The following is a 14,200-nucleotide window of genomic DNA, read 5'->3' as shown; positions in this document are numbered from 1 at the left end:
AAGCTCTCAATGTTTTTTCTGGTAATTATTGAGTAATGATTTTTTTAGAACACCTGAAATATAAATAGTTTTATAACTCTTATAACTGAAGTATAAAGAGTTTAAAGTTATGATTAAGAAATGTTGGAATTAGATATTTTTGTCAAAATAGTCCAGATGGCAAACACACATTTAGTATACCTGAACAAGACTTTGAGGTACTCGCATCCAAATAGAAAGGAAGTGGCCCTGAAATGCCATATTTTCTTGCATACGGTATTTCCCCAAAGATACTATGCACCTTGTTTTTGAAAAGCAAGAATGAAGAAAAACAATTTTCTGGAGTTATAACTGCATAGAACAGGGGCAGAGCCTAATCTTCAGCTGATTCACTCTCCCTTTCCTGCATAGCTAAAGCAGAATCCCCAGTTGCTGCTGAGGACTGGTCTCCATGGTTCATGGTTGGAACCATGATTTTGAAAACAGCTGAAGTGTCTGTGCAGTAGAGAGACCAGAAGCAGGTAACAGACATCAAAATTGTCCTAAGAAAGGTTAGCTTGGTTAATGGAATATCATCAAGACCCATTAAAAAGAAAAAATGATTAACTCGTTATTGAGTAAAGAACAATAAGCCCCTTCATTAAATCACCTGATCCCCCTCAACTGCCTGAAAAGTAATACCACAGTTGCTGTACCATAGAGCATGAATTAAACCGTGATGCTTCCAACTTTGGGCAGAAAGTCAGCTTCCTCACTTAATACATAATCCCCAATTTTGGGAGGCTGATTTGTAGGGAAAAGGTGCATATTATATGCTAGAAACTACAGCAGCATTTATAGTTAATTAGCACTTTTATGTGGCTGAGGAGCACAGTGACAGAGGGGTGGACCTGCTCCAGAGACATGGGTTTGAGCTTCACTGGACTCCCATCAAAAACTGACCCCATTTGATCCAGCTACATATGTGTACCTGGTCTCTTGGGCTGGGGCTGGGGAATACAATGTTGCCAGACATGATGCTGCTTCTGGTATGCCATTTGGTACAAAAGCTAGTTTATCTTAACCACAATAGCCCAATCAGCTGCTATGCCCAGGTAGACCTTTATCCTTGACCTTTCTGACAGGCTGCTTAACCCATTTTGCTGGACTATACAGGCTTCTTGGCTTCAGAGCTCAAGACCAGAAGTGTCTTGATGTGTTAGCAGAAAAAGAAATGAATGTAATTAGTGGTTGGAGGCAGACCTGCAGAGCAAAGCAGATTCCAACACTTGATTCACTAGAAGGTGGCTTTGGTAAGAGTTATGACTCAACTTGTGGGCTTTATGTTTGTTTAAATATTTAGTCTTCTGTAACGTCTCGTAGAACATTTCTTTTGGGACTGTCCTCCACTTTTTTGCTGCTGCCAATGTTTATTTGATGATGATTACATAAATGGAGTTGCCCTGAAACAAAGATCACAGCAAAAGCCTTGGAGGTACCCACCACAGTTTCTTACCAGGACAGCTATTCCTTGGCATGTAGCTGTCTCAAACCAAGAAGAAGTAACCCTAGAATGGAGCTGGGATAAAACTCCTAGGCTAGGAACAGACATTACACACAAACCGGTTTAAGTGATCAGAAACTGGTTTAAACCTGGAACAGAACAGATGTTCAGTGTACATAAACCAGTTTGAAAATGGCTGAAACCAGTTTCAGATGAACCTGTCTGAATGTAGTATCAGACTTAACTGATTTGGCTCAAACTAATTTATTCAATGCCTGTCCCAATGTCTGCTGGTTTAAGTTAAATCAGAGTTTCCCAGCATCTTGGTATATTTTCTGGGCTGGGCAGGGTTCTTTGCTCCAGAGGGCTGGTCTGGCCCCTCTCCTCTGCTCCCTGGCTGCACCTCTGGCAGAGACTGTACAGGGCATCTGGATGGTTTCCTCCTGCTTCCTGCCTCCCCCTCACCACTCCCTGCTGAAGCAGTGATTCTCCTCTCCTCTCTGCCTTACACAGATACCTCCCAGCATTAGCTAGCAGATCACATGCTGATTACAGTCCATGCTGTGGGGAATGGGACAAAGGTAGACAGGATCATGTCAGCTTAGGGCATTTTGGAGCTAATCAGCAGGTAGCTGGTAATGTCCCTCCATTCCTTCCTTGGAAACAGTTGTTAAAGAAGAGCTTGAACTAATGAGAGGAGCTTTTGTTTTCTTAATAGGCTGATAAACATTGAGTTAGGGGTGATAAACACTGCTATCAACTCTCTGCTGGGCTGCTTGCAGGAGACTCCTCCCCAGTCGGAGCATCCTGCCCAGGCCTGGCCACGCTCTACCTCAGCTCAGCGCTGTGGAAGGGAAGGGAGGGTTGCTGTAGCACCCCCAGCTTCTTGCTGTAGCAACTGCAGGCATGTGTCTGCATATCTGAAATGAAAAGGGAATGTCTATCCACCCCCAAATCAATTCACGCTTTGCAGGTTAGACTAACCTGCAAATATTGAATCGATTCAGGCTCCGGCTTTTTGAATGTCTGTCCCTAGCCCTAGTGTTAAGGCAGATGTATCTAGATTTAAAAAAGTTATTTTATGCAGTTGCAACTTTTTTTTTTGTACTTGGCATAGGTAAGGGGAACCTGGGATAATCCCCATTACCTTAAGGTTTATGTTGGTCCTTTCCATTTTTCTTGAAGTGTGCCATTATTACTTCTGTTCTATGTCTATGGTATGTGATATGGAATGTTTTAATAAGTTGCTTTCTGGCTACGTTGTGTGATAGAGACCAGATATGATGTTCTGGACCTTTTAGGTGGTCTATGACCTGTGGGCTGGATCTGGTCTGGGAAGCTACTGGTTCTGGTCCAGAGAGAAGGGGCTTTATCAGCTTTTGACAGTGGGGGCTTTGTCCATGCCTTTCTGTGCCATGTTGCAGCTGGCTGCTTTGTCCATGCCATTCTGTAGCTAAGTAGCAGAGATAACTGGTGGCAGGGAGAACTGGAAGCATCTATGGCTAGGTCCTAGCACCAGCCTGCCTTCAACCAAGCCAGGTCATTCTGGCCTGCCCTCAGAAAGCCTTGCCAATCCCTGCATTAGGACAGTTGCTTACCTGTGAATACAAGTAACTTGACTTGATGAGTTCTAGGCCTGTGTTCCTGTATTAGCCCAGATGGCTTTCATTTCTGTCTCTGCTGTTTAGCCCTCTCGCATTGTTTAGTCTCATATCTGCAATTTATGAGAAACCGGTTTGCACCTTGTGAACCATCTATCACACTGGGGCCCTAACATGGTTCAGTTTGTCTAGGAGCTGTATAAATTAATAATCCTCATAAAAATCACTGTTAATACCATCATGGCTGGACTGTGAGCACTTCAGGGAAGGAACCACCTTTTTGTTATGTTTGTCCAGTGCAGTGAGGTCCAAATCGAAAGCTGATTCCCTTAGGCACTACTGCAGCAAAATTAAAAAAGAGGAGCAACATAGTTATCCTTCCAGTTATTTGGGCCCACAAGCTTGATGCCATTTTTTTGCTCCCTTCTCGTCTTCCTCCCATGCTCAGCCTTTCATTAAATCATGTTCATTTCCCCTCTATAATAGCCCTGAAATCCATCCCATTTTTACATCCCTCTAATAGTTCTTGTTTCAGATAATGCAATGTCCCCTTCCTCTGTTACAGTCTAACTTGTTCTCACATTCTTCCCACAAGACCAGCTAGCGTAATGCAACCAAAACCACCTTTCTGGCCTACACTGGTTTCCAGCTGCTTTTCACATCAAATTTAAGTTCCATATGTTCACTTTTGTGTTTTACCTGCCTATGTCTTATCTGTAGAAGGCATCTCCTCCTTGGCTTATGTGCTGGGCTCTGTCACCTGATCTCCTGTGTCATTCTCAAATTCACTTTCTCACAAAAGACTTCCTCATGCCCCACTCTTTTCTGATTCTGTGTCCCTCGTAACCTTTCTGCCCTCAGATCCCTTCACAAAATTAATTTTCTTCAGTTACCTTCCTAGTTGGTCTCAATCAACTGTCCATTTGCTTTCTATTCTTCTATCATTTTATACTTAAAACCTGTACAAGTTGCTTCTAACATCTGTTCATACCTAAGAATTTTGCAGCAGACTCCCATGTATATTGACAATCTGCTTGAATGTACTCAGAAGCTCTAATTCTCTTTTGCAGTGTTGCTTTTTTCCTAGTTGTTTTACATCTTTCCATTCCTTTTAGTCTCCTGCTTCTTAGCTTGGTAAAATGCTGCAGGATGATCAATAAAGGAGATGAGGATCTTTGGTAAATGGATTTACTTTTATGTTGAACTACAACCCTATTCTAGATTTCTTCTTTTCTCACAGAACCCCAATAGGACAAATTACCTCTAATTTTAAATTCTGGCTAGAATTTCAGAAATCTTACTCTGGTAAATTAAAGCATATGCTTGAAAAATTTGGGAACCACTAATTTTGGCTGTACATGATTCATTGTACTGTCAGACCCTGACAAAATGCTTTCCAATGTTTAGTCAGAATTTTTATTACAAATTACATATATTTTTGGAACACTGATAGAAAAGAAAGTATATAATCTATTTACAGTCACTACACATTTACATATAATATATACAGATAATGAATTTAGTAAAATGAGCAGAAAATATAGCAAATATCAGTATGAAACTGTACATGGCTTATTATCACGTCCTTTAGCATGGTTGTATTTTACTGTAGTAATAAATACAGCTCTATATTTACAAAATCTTATTTAAAAAATCTCTTAAATGACTTTTAACAATTCCAAGTTAAAATATCTGATCAAAATAATTCAAACATGCTTATAAAAATAAGACGCATAGTCTTTCATTTAGGACTTTCTGCAAGGTAAAGTTCTAATAGAAGTAGCTTTTTTAAACTAGTCTTTAGATTTATAACATTATTTTGTTTCTCAAATCATTTTACAAACTTCTTAAATATAGTGAGCTGAAAGGAATTTCACTGACATCTAGCAGTGCAGCACAGATGGACTCACGTTAAAATAAAGCTAAATAAACTTGGTAATAAGCATTGTGCAATGGGCAATTGATCCTCTGTTTGATCCAAAGTGGTTTCAGGAATCATTTTCCAGCTGCAGGCTGTACTGCTTCAAAAGCCACAGGAGAAAAGGATTAAGATAACCATGCAGCCAGCTTTATCATACATAATTTCTCCATTTGTTTGTTTTTTTCCCAAGGATGCACGTCAGCCAAAGTCAACCTGATGCCATCTGTAACTACAAAGCTAAAAAAAAATGTGTTTTCTTCATTCACGCTGGTATTTCTAGATGTGTCTGAAGCTGTTGACAGACTTTTCTTTGTGAAACTCATCCTTGGTTGACAGGAAATTACAGATGTGGAAACATATAACGACCAATCATCTGTAATTGGTTACCTTACATTATTTGGCTCATCTCACCTTGTTATGTTATTCAGATGTTATTTAATGTTATTCAATTTAATGTTCTACTTTTGCCCACCTTGGAGCTTGGAGTGACCTTTAAACTAAGTAGTAGGTACTGGCCCATTCAAAAGCTTTGCTTATTGAAGTTTTTCCCCCGACCCCCCCCTCCCACCACCCCATCCCCATTTCATTCTGAATATGTGCATAACAGCATTTTTTTGAGCTACTCATTGAAGAAAAGGGGCCATCTCTGGGAAAATAGGATTGAAGGAATCCCTTAATATAGTTAGATCAAGGTATATGCTAGTCTCCAAACAGAGCAGCGGGAGCTATGTTGCTTAGAAGATTTGAAAAATAAAGGAGCCAAGGTGCTGGGGGTCTCCTTTCTAATCATGATGGTTCTGATTCAGCAAGGAATTCACTTATTTTTGTGGCCATTTACTCTTAGCTTTTATGAGCTACAGGCTAAAGGCCTCCCTTGAATTAATTCTTCCTTCAAGTCCAATAGCTATAGCTAAACTAGAGAACCTTTTTTTTAGAACACGTCTAATTTTGATTTAAAGACTCCCAGTGATAGCAAATCCACTGCAGCCTTTGTGAATTATTCAAGTGGTTAATTACTCCTGCTGTTTAAAAATCTACACTTTATTTCTAGTCTGAACTTCTAGCTACCTTCAGTTTCCAGTTAGTGGATTGTGCCATCCTTTGTCTGTTAAAGAAACATCTGTGATCATATTTCTGTTCCTCATGCAGATACTTACAAACTGTGATCAATTAATCTATTAACCTTCTCTTTAATAAGATAAAAATATTGAACTCCTGGATCTCTTGCTATAAGCCACATTTTCTAAACTTGTAATCATTCTTTTTGGTTCTTTTCTGAAGCTTCTCCAATTTTTATCTGTCCTTCTTGATGCATGGACACACAAATTTGATGCACTATTTCATTAGCAGTTGCAACAAATGCCAAATAGATATGTTCTTCCTATTTCTACTTCATATTCTCCTGCGTACACATGAAAGGATCTGTACACCTTTTTGGTCTAGTTGCATAGCGAGATTGTTTGGCTATCTATCCACATGACATGCATCTTTTCCAAAAAAATTGCTGTTCCCCAGGAGAGGGTTTCTCCCACACCAAAGTTTACATCCCTTTTTCCAAGATGACTTGACCTTACAATTGTCTCTTTGCAATACAAATTATGTGCTTGCATTCTGCTTACCAACTGATTCAGCTCATTGTGTATCAGCAACCCGTCTTCCTCATCATTTTCTCCTCTCCTGGTGTGTGTCATCTAAACACTTTATTAGTACTGATCTTTGTCTTCCTTAGTGATTAAAAATACAGTTAATATTGAGTCAAAATCCACAAGGAGCCTTACCAGAAAAACATGTATTTGCCCACTGATTGTTGATTTGCCATTTATGACCGCACTGAAACTAGTCAACTGCTTTTCAATAACTTTTTATGTACCATTTTGTTTTATCCTAGTCTGTTATGAAGATGTCCTATGGTACCAGTAGAATTATTAAATAAATGTTACTTTTATCAACCGCATTTGTAACTGCTTTTAAAAACAGTATCAAATTACTTTGACAATCTGTTTTTCATAAGCCCCTGGGATTTCAGCATGATTATCTGCATACTTAAAATTCAATACTTGGCTTCAATACTTTGCTGAATCATGGACATAGGCAGCTTCCATCTCTCCCCTGAAACACGCTTTAAGCACCACACTCCACTGCCAATCTATAGCATTTAACAATATTCAGGGAATCTAGATTTCAAATTCACTCCGTTAGCTGGGGAACTTTGTCACTTTAACTTTTTTAATTCTCTAACTCAATATGCTTAGTTAATAGCTTAATTAAAATATTGGCCATGCCTCCAAGAACTCTGTTGCTTCAATGTGTTGTTTTCCTGTTGACCAAGAGATGCATTTTTAACCTTCTTTCTAAAAGAACTGAGCAAACTGTGTAAATACTGGCAGTTTTCAGGCTCCCTCTTTATATCACACTTCACTGGGTTGAGAGAGTTTATAAGCGGGAACTTCAGCCTGTTGCCAGTTTTGCCAGGAACGTGGAGCTGTGTGTGATAGGAATCAAGCACACCTTTGACCCTGCTTTCTAGCATATGTACGCACACCTATCCTTAATTTTGGGACTGGAAATTTTGTAAACATATAGATAACTTTTGTTTTGCCACTGAAACTAGTGACATGGAACAAATGCTACTGATGAAAGGTTACAGCTTTCTGTCATTTGATAAGATGGCATTAGTGAGCTGCTGGCAGGCAGGTCGTATGATATACCAACACTTGCAAAGGTTACCAAAGCTTGTGTTGAATCACAGGACTGTTTCTCTACATCTTCTGAATTAACAGAGATCAGACTTGTGTGTTTTGATCTTCTCCATAATAAAGTTTGCTTATGGAGACTTCCTAGATCTTCCTTAAAATGGGGATTGAAAAGTATATAAAGAAGAGGGTTTAGGCATGCTGGCAATGGGACAATGACTAGCAGTATTGATTTAATCACTTCTGGGCTAATAAAAGTAAGGTTTAGTAAGGAAGAAAAAGATAAAAAAGCCACAGGGCAATAAAGAATGCAGTTAGTAAAGAGTAACAAGGCTATGTGCTTGACCATAGAACAGTCCCAAATATTGTCTAGTTCTCCCTTTTCCAAACTACAGTAGAGTTTTGTATAGGCAACAGTCATCACCAGAAAACAAAGGGAGTTCAACAAGACCAAAGCTACCATGTAGCCCATAGCTGTGAGTTCTCCAAATGGCAGGGGTAAACAAAGTGGAGAAACCCCATACTCACTCCCACTGAGCAGTGGCACCACTGCAATTACCAATGCCAAAATAAAGCAAAAGAAAATGGCTATTTTTATACTAGCAACAGAGGATTTTGTTTCAAACTTTGTAGCTTGCTTTATGGAGAAGCCACGTTCCAAAGCTGCCAAAGTAAGGAGGAAAATGGAAGTTTCTGAAGCAAAAATGAAGAGAAGGCCAGTGATTTTGCAACCAACTCCATTTTCCCACCAAGGACCGTATTGAGCAAAACTGCCAAAAGTTAACGCATCCACACTAGCCAGTATTCCACTGGACAGACCCATTAGTGTGTTTACAATGGCTATGAGTCCAATCAAAAGTTTTATAGAGGAAATATACAGTGGAGACCTGAAGACCGTTGCAGTCACCAGCGCGTTACAAATAAAGGCCAAAACCACTATGGTCCAAACGCCAATTCTGATCAGCCAGCTACCAAACAGATGATTGCATGGTTTGAAAGGGCCTGCAATGAAAAAAAAAAAAAAGATGAGCAGAGGAAATGCATATAAATGAAGAATCAATCTGCAATAGCAAAAATTCTAACTGCCATGTCTTGTTTTTTACTGTAGAAAGTATTTATCCCTACCAGCACATGTGGCTAAGTATCAAATTCTAATTGGTATCTCATATGGGAAGGACTTCAGTAAGATTCCCTATCCTTCTGTTATGCTCCAGAATGTGAAATTACTTTACTTATAGTAACTGGAGTTTTTTGAGATGAGCTCTCCAAATGCATGCTCCATTATTGATGTGCAACATGCCTCTCTGCTTCCTAGCTTGGAGACCTTGGCCAGCAGTACTTATGTAGCATGCATGTACCCTGAGATTCCTTGTATTTTCAACCAGGCTGATAAAAGCACAGAGTGCAATGACTGTACTGTTTCCTCTCAGCAATGTGATTCTGGGTATATTGGACTCCTAAGAAGAAGGGTTGGAAGGTGGGTTGCATGTGGACCACATGTCTCAAAAGACCTCCTGTTTGAATGATTGTCTACATGCACATTTCAGTACCAGTGACTCCAAAGCAGTGGACTAATTCAAGTGGAAATAGAATCTGAGTCTCAAGAGAACAGAGACTGAAAAACTGCTTTGCTGAATGTAACGTTCACAAAGGATACTACAGATGTTGTGTAATGCTAAGTAAACATGTAACCAAAGCTCCAGGTGGCTGCTTTGCAGCTGTCTGAAATGGATACATTTCCCAATGAGGATACTAGTGTAGCTGAAGCTCTGAGGAACATGTTCTTATCTGATGGATGTCAGCAAATACACCAGGGCCATCTCCTCAAGAGGTCTTTACACTGTCAAAGATCCATTTGGACAGACTTTCAGTAAAGATCTATTTGTACTTTATTTTATTTGCTATAGTCACAAAGAGATGACCTTGTCTTTTGCATATAAAAGTTGGGGCCTGCCTGTATTCAGAGCATAGAGAGGTTCTTCAGTTCCAGATGCATGTGGCTTTCAGAAGGATATGAGAGTGTCAATCTGCTGAATCAGGTCTTTCAGTAAAGGGTTTGGGATGGATCCTCAAAAATACCTTAGGATGGAAAACTGCTATCAGGACATGGATCCCTTGTACCTTTCTTGCTGATATCTTAGCCAATATGTGCAGGAATGAACATGATATTATTGGTTTAAAAGGAGACCAATGGAGAAGAATATGTTAAGGTTTCACAGCAAAACTAGATCTTTTCCCAGTGGAATCATCTCGGGCCCTTCGCCATTTTATGGTGGGGAAATGATATTGGTCATCCCACTGATGGACAGCTGAGACTGTTGACAGGCATAAGCTGACCAACTGCTACAACTCCAAAAAGTAGTAGGATCTTGGTTCTGATCTTGCATATATAATCCAGGATCTTTTAGAACAGAAGCTTGTCCAGTAATCTTTTACCACTTTACTACATTTTATCATTGATCAAGATGTCACAGACAAGTGAAAAGTAGGTCCAGGAGTTGATCATTCCTGTGTTCTGTGACAATGGATCTAGAAGAGCGGTTCCCAACCTTGGGTTGCAACCCAAATGAGGGTTGTGGGGGCAATGCCAGTGGTGACACACACAAAAGGTGTGCCACATGCCGGGAGCTCCCACACCCCCAGGCTGCTACTCCCAGCAGCAGGTCGCGGCAAAAAAAGGTGGGAACCACTGATCTAGAAGATGAGATATGGTTTTGTGTTGAGTGGGTGAGAGGCACAGAATGTTTAGGAGCCAGAACCCTCACTACACAAGAGCTTTCAAGATCAATTTGTCTGAATCTTCTTTGGTCTTGGGAACACCCTGGAAATTGGAAGGATCACTTGACATGGACACCAATACTTTCCTGTCCATAGGATTGGAATGTCATTTGATAGGGACTGTGCACTCAGGGCTCCTCTCAAACCAAAGGTTCAAGACTTCTTGTTGGTTTGTTATGAACAGGTCAATCAGAGATCACCACGTCCAAGAAAACCATCCTGAAGAATGGACCTTTGGAGTGTGATTCTGAAAAAAGTAAGCTGTTCTGCTGGTATCTAAGTGACCAGTGAAAGAGAGATCAGATTTCCAGTTCACCAGTTCCTGCTTGATCATTTCCTGACAAGGGAGGAAGAGCTGGCTCAATTGTGGCTACTGTATTGTCCATCATCATCTGTAGTGACTGGCTCAAAATTTGCTGCTGGAAGGATTTCCAAGCATTGCAGACTGCTCTAAATGTGAAGCTGTTGAAATATATCTGTGCTCTCTGCTGGGCCTTTGGAGTCCCTACATATGAACCTTTACAATGAGGCATCTATCACTATATTTCTAGACAGGAATGAGGGGGGCTACCCTGCAAGTGTTTTTAGGGTTACTTAATCCTTTTAGGGGCAACACCAATAACGGTGGCACAATCAAGCGCTTGTCCAAGCGATGTTTGCTTGGGGAGAACTCAGATTTTAGCTACCCTTGCAAATATTGGAGGTGGTTTGGCATGTGACATTATGAAGGTAAACAAGACTGTATGACCTGGCAGGACTAGACAAATAGGACTGCATGCTATCTATAGGTTCAGACTAATCGAGCTCTGTTTTGAGGGGATAGGCCACAGATTTTGTGAAGTGTGGAAGAGTCTCTGAACTGGGGTGAATTTTGTGTGATTTTTATTAATTCATTTTCAGGTCCAGGTTCTGCAGCAGGTTAAATGTGTAATAGTAAATGGCACCTTGACTTGGTTGAAGGGATTTCCACTTCACCTGCAGCTGTCCAGGTATGTGTTGCGCCTAAATTTCATTTACCCTTGGGTATGCTGCTTAAAATTTCAAGTACTTTGAACACCCCAGATCAGCTGAGACACCAAAAGCTAAGGCGTGTAATGGTTATGATTTTGACATACCACAAATCCTATGACATAGTCCAGAGTATATGTGGACATATGCAGCTTGGAGGTGAACAGATGCTCCCTCAATCCTAGAAAGCGATTATCAAGGGGAGGATAAACTTCAGATTCCCTTTGAAGATCCAAGATAGGGCACCATTCCCCTTTCCTCTTAGGGATCAAAAAAGTAATTGATGTAGAGAACCCTCTTTTTTAGTATTGAAGGGGAGCTTCTTCTGTTTCTCCTAGTGATAGAATCTTTTGTTGTAGAAGGTCATTATGAGAAGGGTCTTTGAAGAGGAGCAGGGTGGGGAGAAAAGTAGAAGAATAAAGGTAGGCCGTGAGTGAATCAGGTTAAAATACCTTGCTGTGGTGGTGTCTATGACTGACGGGTCCATGATGAAATAAGAAAATGTGTGTCTGCAGTGGGCCATATGGTTCCCAAAAGAATGTGTTACTACTATTTATCTATAAGGTTGATTTGATTCTAGTCTTTTGACAGTCCTGTCGGAACAACTGATTGGTGTCATTAAGTAGGTTGGGATGTTGAAGCTAGCAGTCTTCAACCAATGAAGCATTTGCCTCTTTCCAGTGGTTGTGAGCTGTTCCTTGTAGGTTTTTTAACATATATACTGAGGGCCTGGAGAACTGTCCTGAAGTACTTCAAAGTGAAAAAGAGGTATAGGTTGTAGCCGTATTGGTCTAAGGACATAGGCAGACAAGGATCTTTGGGTAAATCTGATATTTTTTGTCTTGGAACTAAATAATTCTGCTTCCTTAAATAACAAGTCCTCCATAATGGGTGCGTCTACATATGTACCCAACTGAGCAGTTGTTACTGTGCAATCATTTAGTACTTGCTTTAGCAAGTACTAAATGGCTGTGCAGTAACTACTGGTGCTGCATGGGTCGTTTCTGACCCTACTGCACAGTAGCAATGAGCTCATTGCTACTGTGCAGTAGTGGTGGTTTCATGGTCTATTCCCACCAACACTGTCACCATAGCAACAAGCTGTCACCATAGTTCATCACTGTGGCAACATGGCATCTCATGTAGATGTGCCCACTGGTGTTTCTCCTAGGGAAAACCAGAGCCCTACAGCCAACTTGCACATTACTTTGACTATAAGGGGTACTGAGTGGGTTTACCTGTGTGTGTCCTGGGCCTGTCATATATCTTCATTAACAATTTGAAGGAGGGTTTGACTGCTCACTTAGGAAGTTTGTGAATGACACCAAGCTGCGTGGAGATGCAGATACTTTGGAGGGTAGGGATAGCATGCAGAAATCTGACAAGCTGCAGAAGTGGTCAGAAATGAACTGGATAAAATTGAACAAGAAGTGCAAATCCTGTACTTGGAACAGAAGAATTACATGCACAAATACAGATTGGGGAAGGACCGGCTAGCTTGCAATACTGGTGAAAAGGACCCACTGGTCACAGTGAACCATAAGCTAAATATGAGCCAACAGTATGCTCTTGTAAAAGAGGCCAGTAGCATGCCAGGCTGTATTAATCAGAGTTTCACTTACGAATTGAGGGAAGTGGAAGCCCATGCTTTACAGCAAAACTCTTATCTCCTGGCTTTGGCTTCCTGTCCTTTGGTTTTATTTCTATTCTGGTGAGATTTTTTTCATTAGCTGCTACCATACCTAGGGAGGAGGTTATAGCATGATTGTGGAAGTACTCTGCCCTTTTAGGTGGGACTTGGTATTGTCAGTCTTTCAGGAGGTGGTGGCTGCTATGGCAGATGCTTGCTAAATCAATCTAGCCAAGTTGTCTTCACCTTGTCAATGAGCATTACCATTTTTACAAAAGGAAGTGTGGAAAATGATCTTCCAGTTTCTTGACTTCCATTAGGACTTTTAGGAATGTAACCATTCTTTTCAAGAGAAATACCTGTAGGTACCTGAGGAAACCCCTCTCTTGTCTGGAGGAGGACATTAGGGTAGATCTACCATGTCTCTTAGAGCACAATTATAGCCATTTCTTCAAAGAATAGATGGATAGGTAACAAGTTCTTTGATCAAGGTACCTGGGGACAGTATGGTTTGCTAGAAAACTTATCTTCCCTTTGACAGTTCCCATAGGCCTCAGTAGAGAAGTGGAGGAGCAACTCTTGAGAGAGCATTTTAAGGTTTTGCTATTACCTGATGCTACTGGAAAGAGAGCATGCAAGGTACAAAGGTGGTGCTGCTGACTTTGCAGTCAAGGGAAGAGCTAATAAAGAACCTGGTACACTGCATACTAGTTGGGGGAATGACACAATCAATGGATGAACAAAGATGCTAATTTGGGTTTCCTGTTAGGGCTGTGTGAATTGGCACCATTCTGTTTCGACAGAACAGCATTTTGTTTCAAATTTCATTTTGATTTGAAACCGCTGTTCTGTTTCGTTTCGTTGACACAGTTTTGGTGTTTCAACACTGTTCGGACATTTCACCCATAGGATGCAATGTGGATGCACCAAACAGCCTATAACTTTGTCATTTCTGGCCTGATTTGGATGCAACTTGCCAGAATGGTAGCCCCTTCTGAGGGCATGAAGCCTGATAAGTTTCAAGGAGATGGGTGCAGGGGTTCAGGGAAACCGCACCTCAAAGTCTTGAAAGCAAAAAATCATGTCACGTGTATGTGTTAAGCCACA

The 14,200-nt window shown here is 40.7% G+C and overlaps 1 protein-coding gene across 1 annotated transcript in view; it reads right to left on the bottom strand.

Moving 5' to 3' along the window:
- Positions 1-4,449: 4,449 nt before the first annotated feature.
- The window catches only part of LGR5 (leucine rich repeat containing G protein-coupled receptor 5), a 129,744-nt gene continuing 119,993 nt past the window's right edge, over positions 4,450-14,200 (bottom strand). The window contains exon 18 of the mRNA XM_090042537.1: positions 4,450-8,679. Coding sequence (XP_089898663.1) covers positions 7,592-8,679 — 1,088 coding nt within the window. The 3' untranslated portion in view covers positions 4,450-7,591. The remainder of the gene's footprint in view (positions 8,680-14,200) is intronic.

The sequence above is a fragment of the Crocodylus siamensis genome, chromosome 4, assembly GCF_052110815.1.
Source record: "Crocodylus siamensis isolate JL-2025a chromosome 4, ASM5211081v1, whole genome shotgun sequence".
In the NCBI taxonomy this organism is placed as follows: Eukaryota; Metazoa; Chordata; order Crocodylia; family Crocodylidae; genus Crocodylus; species Crocodylus siamensis.
This window is presented reverse-complemented; position numbering and strand designations above follow the sequence as displayed.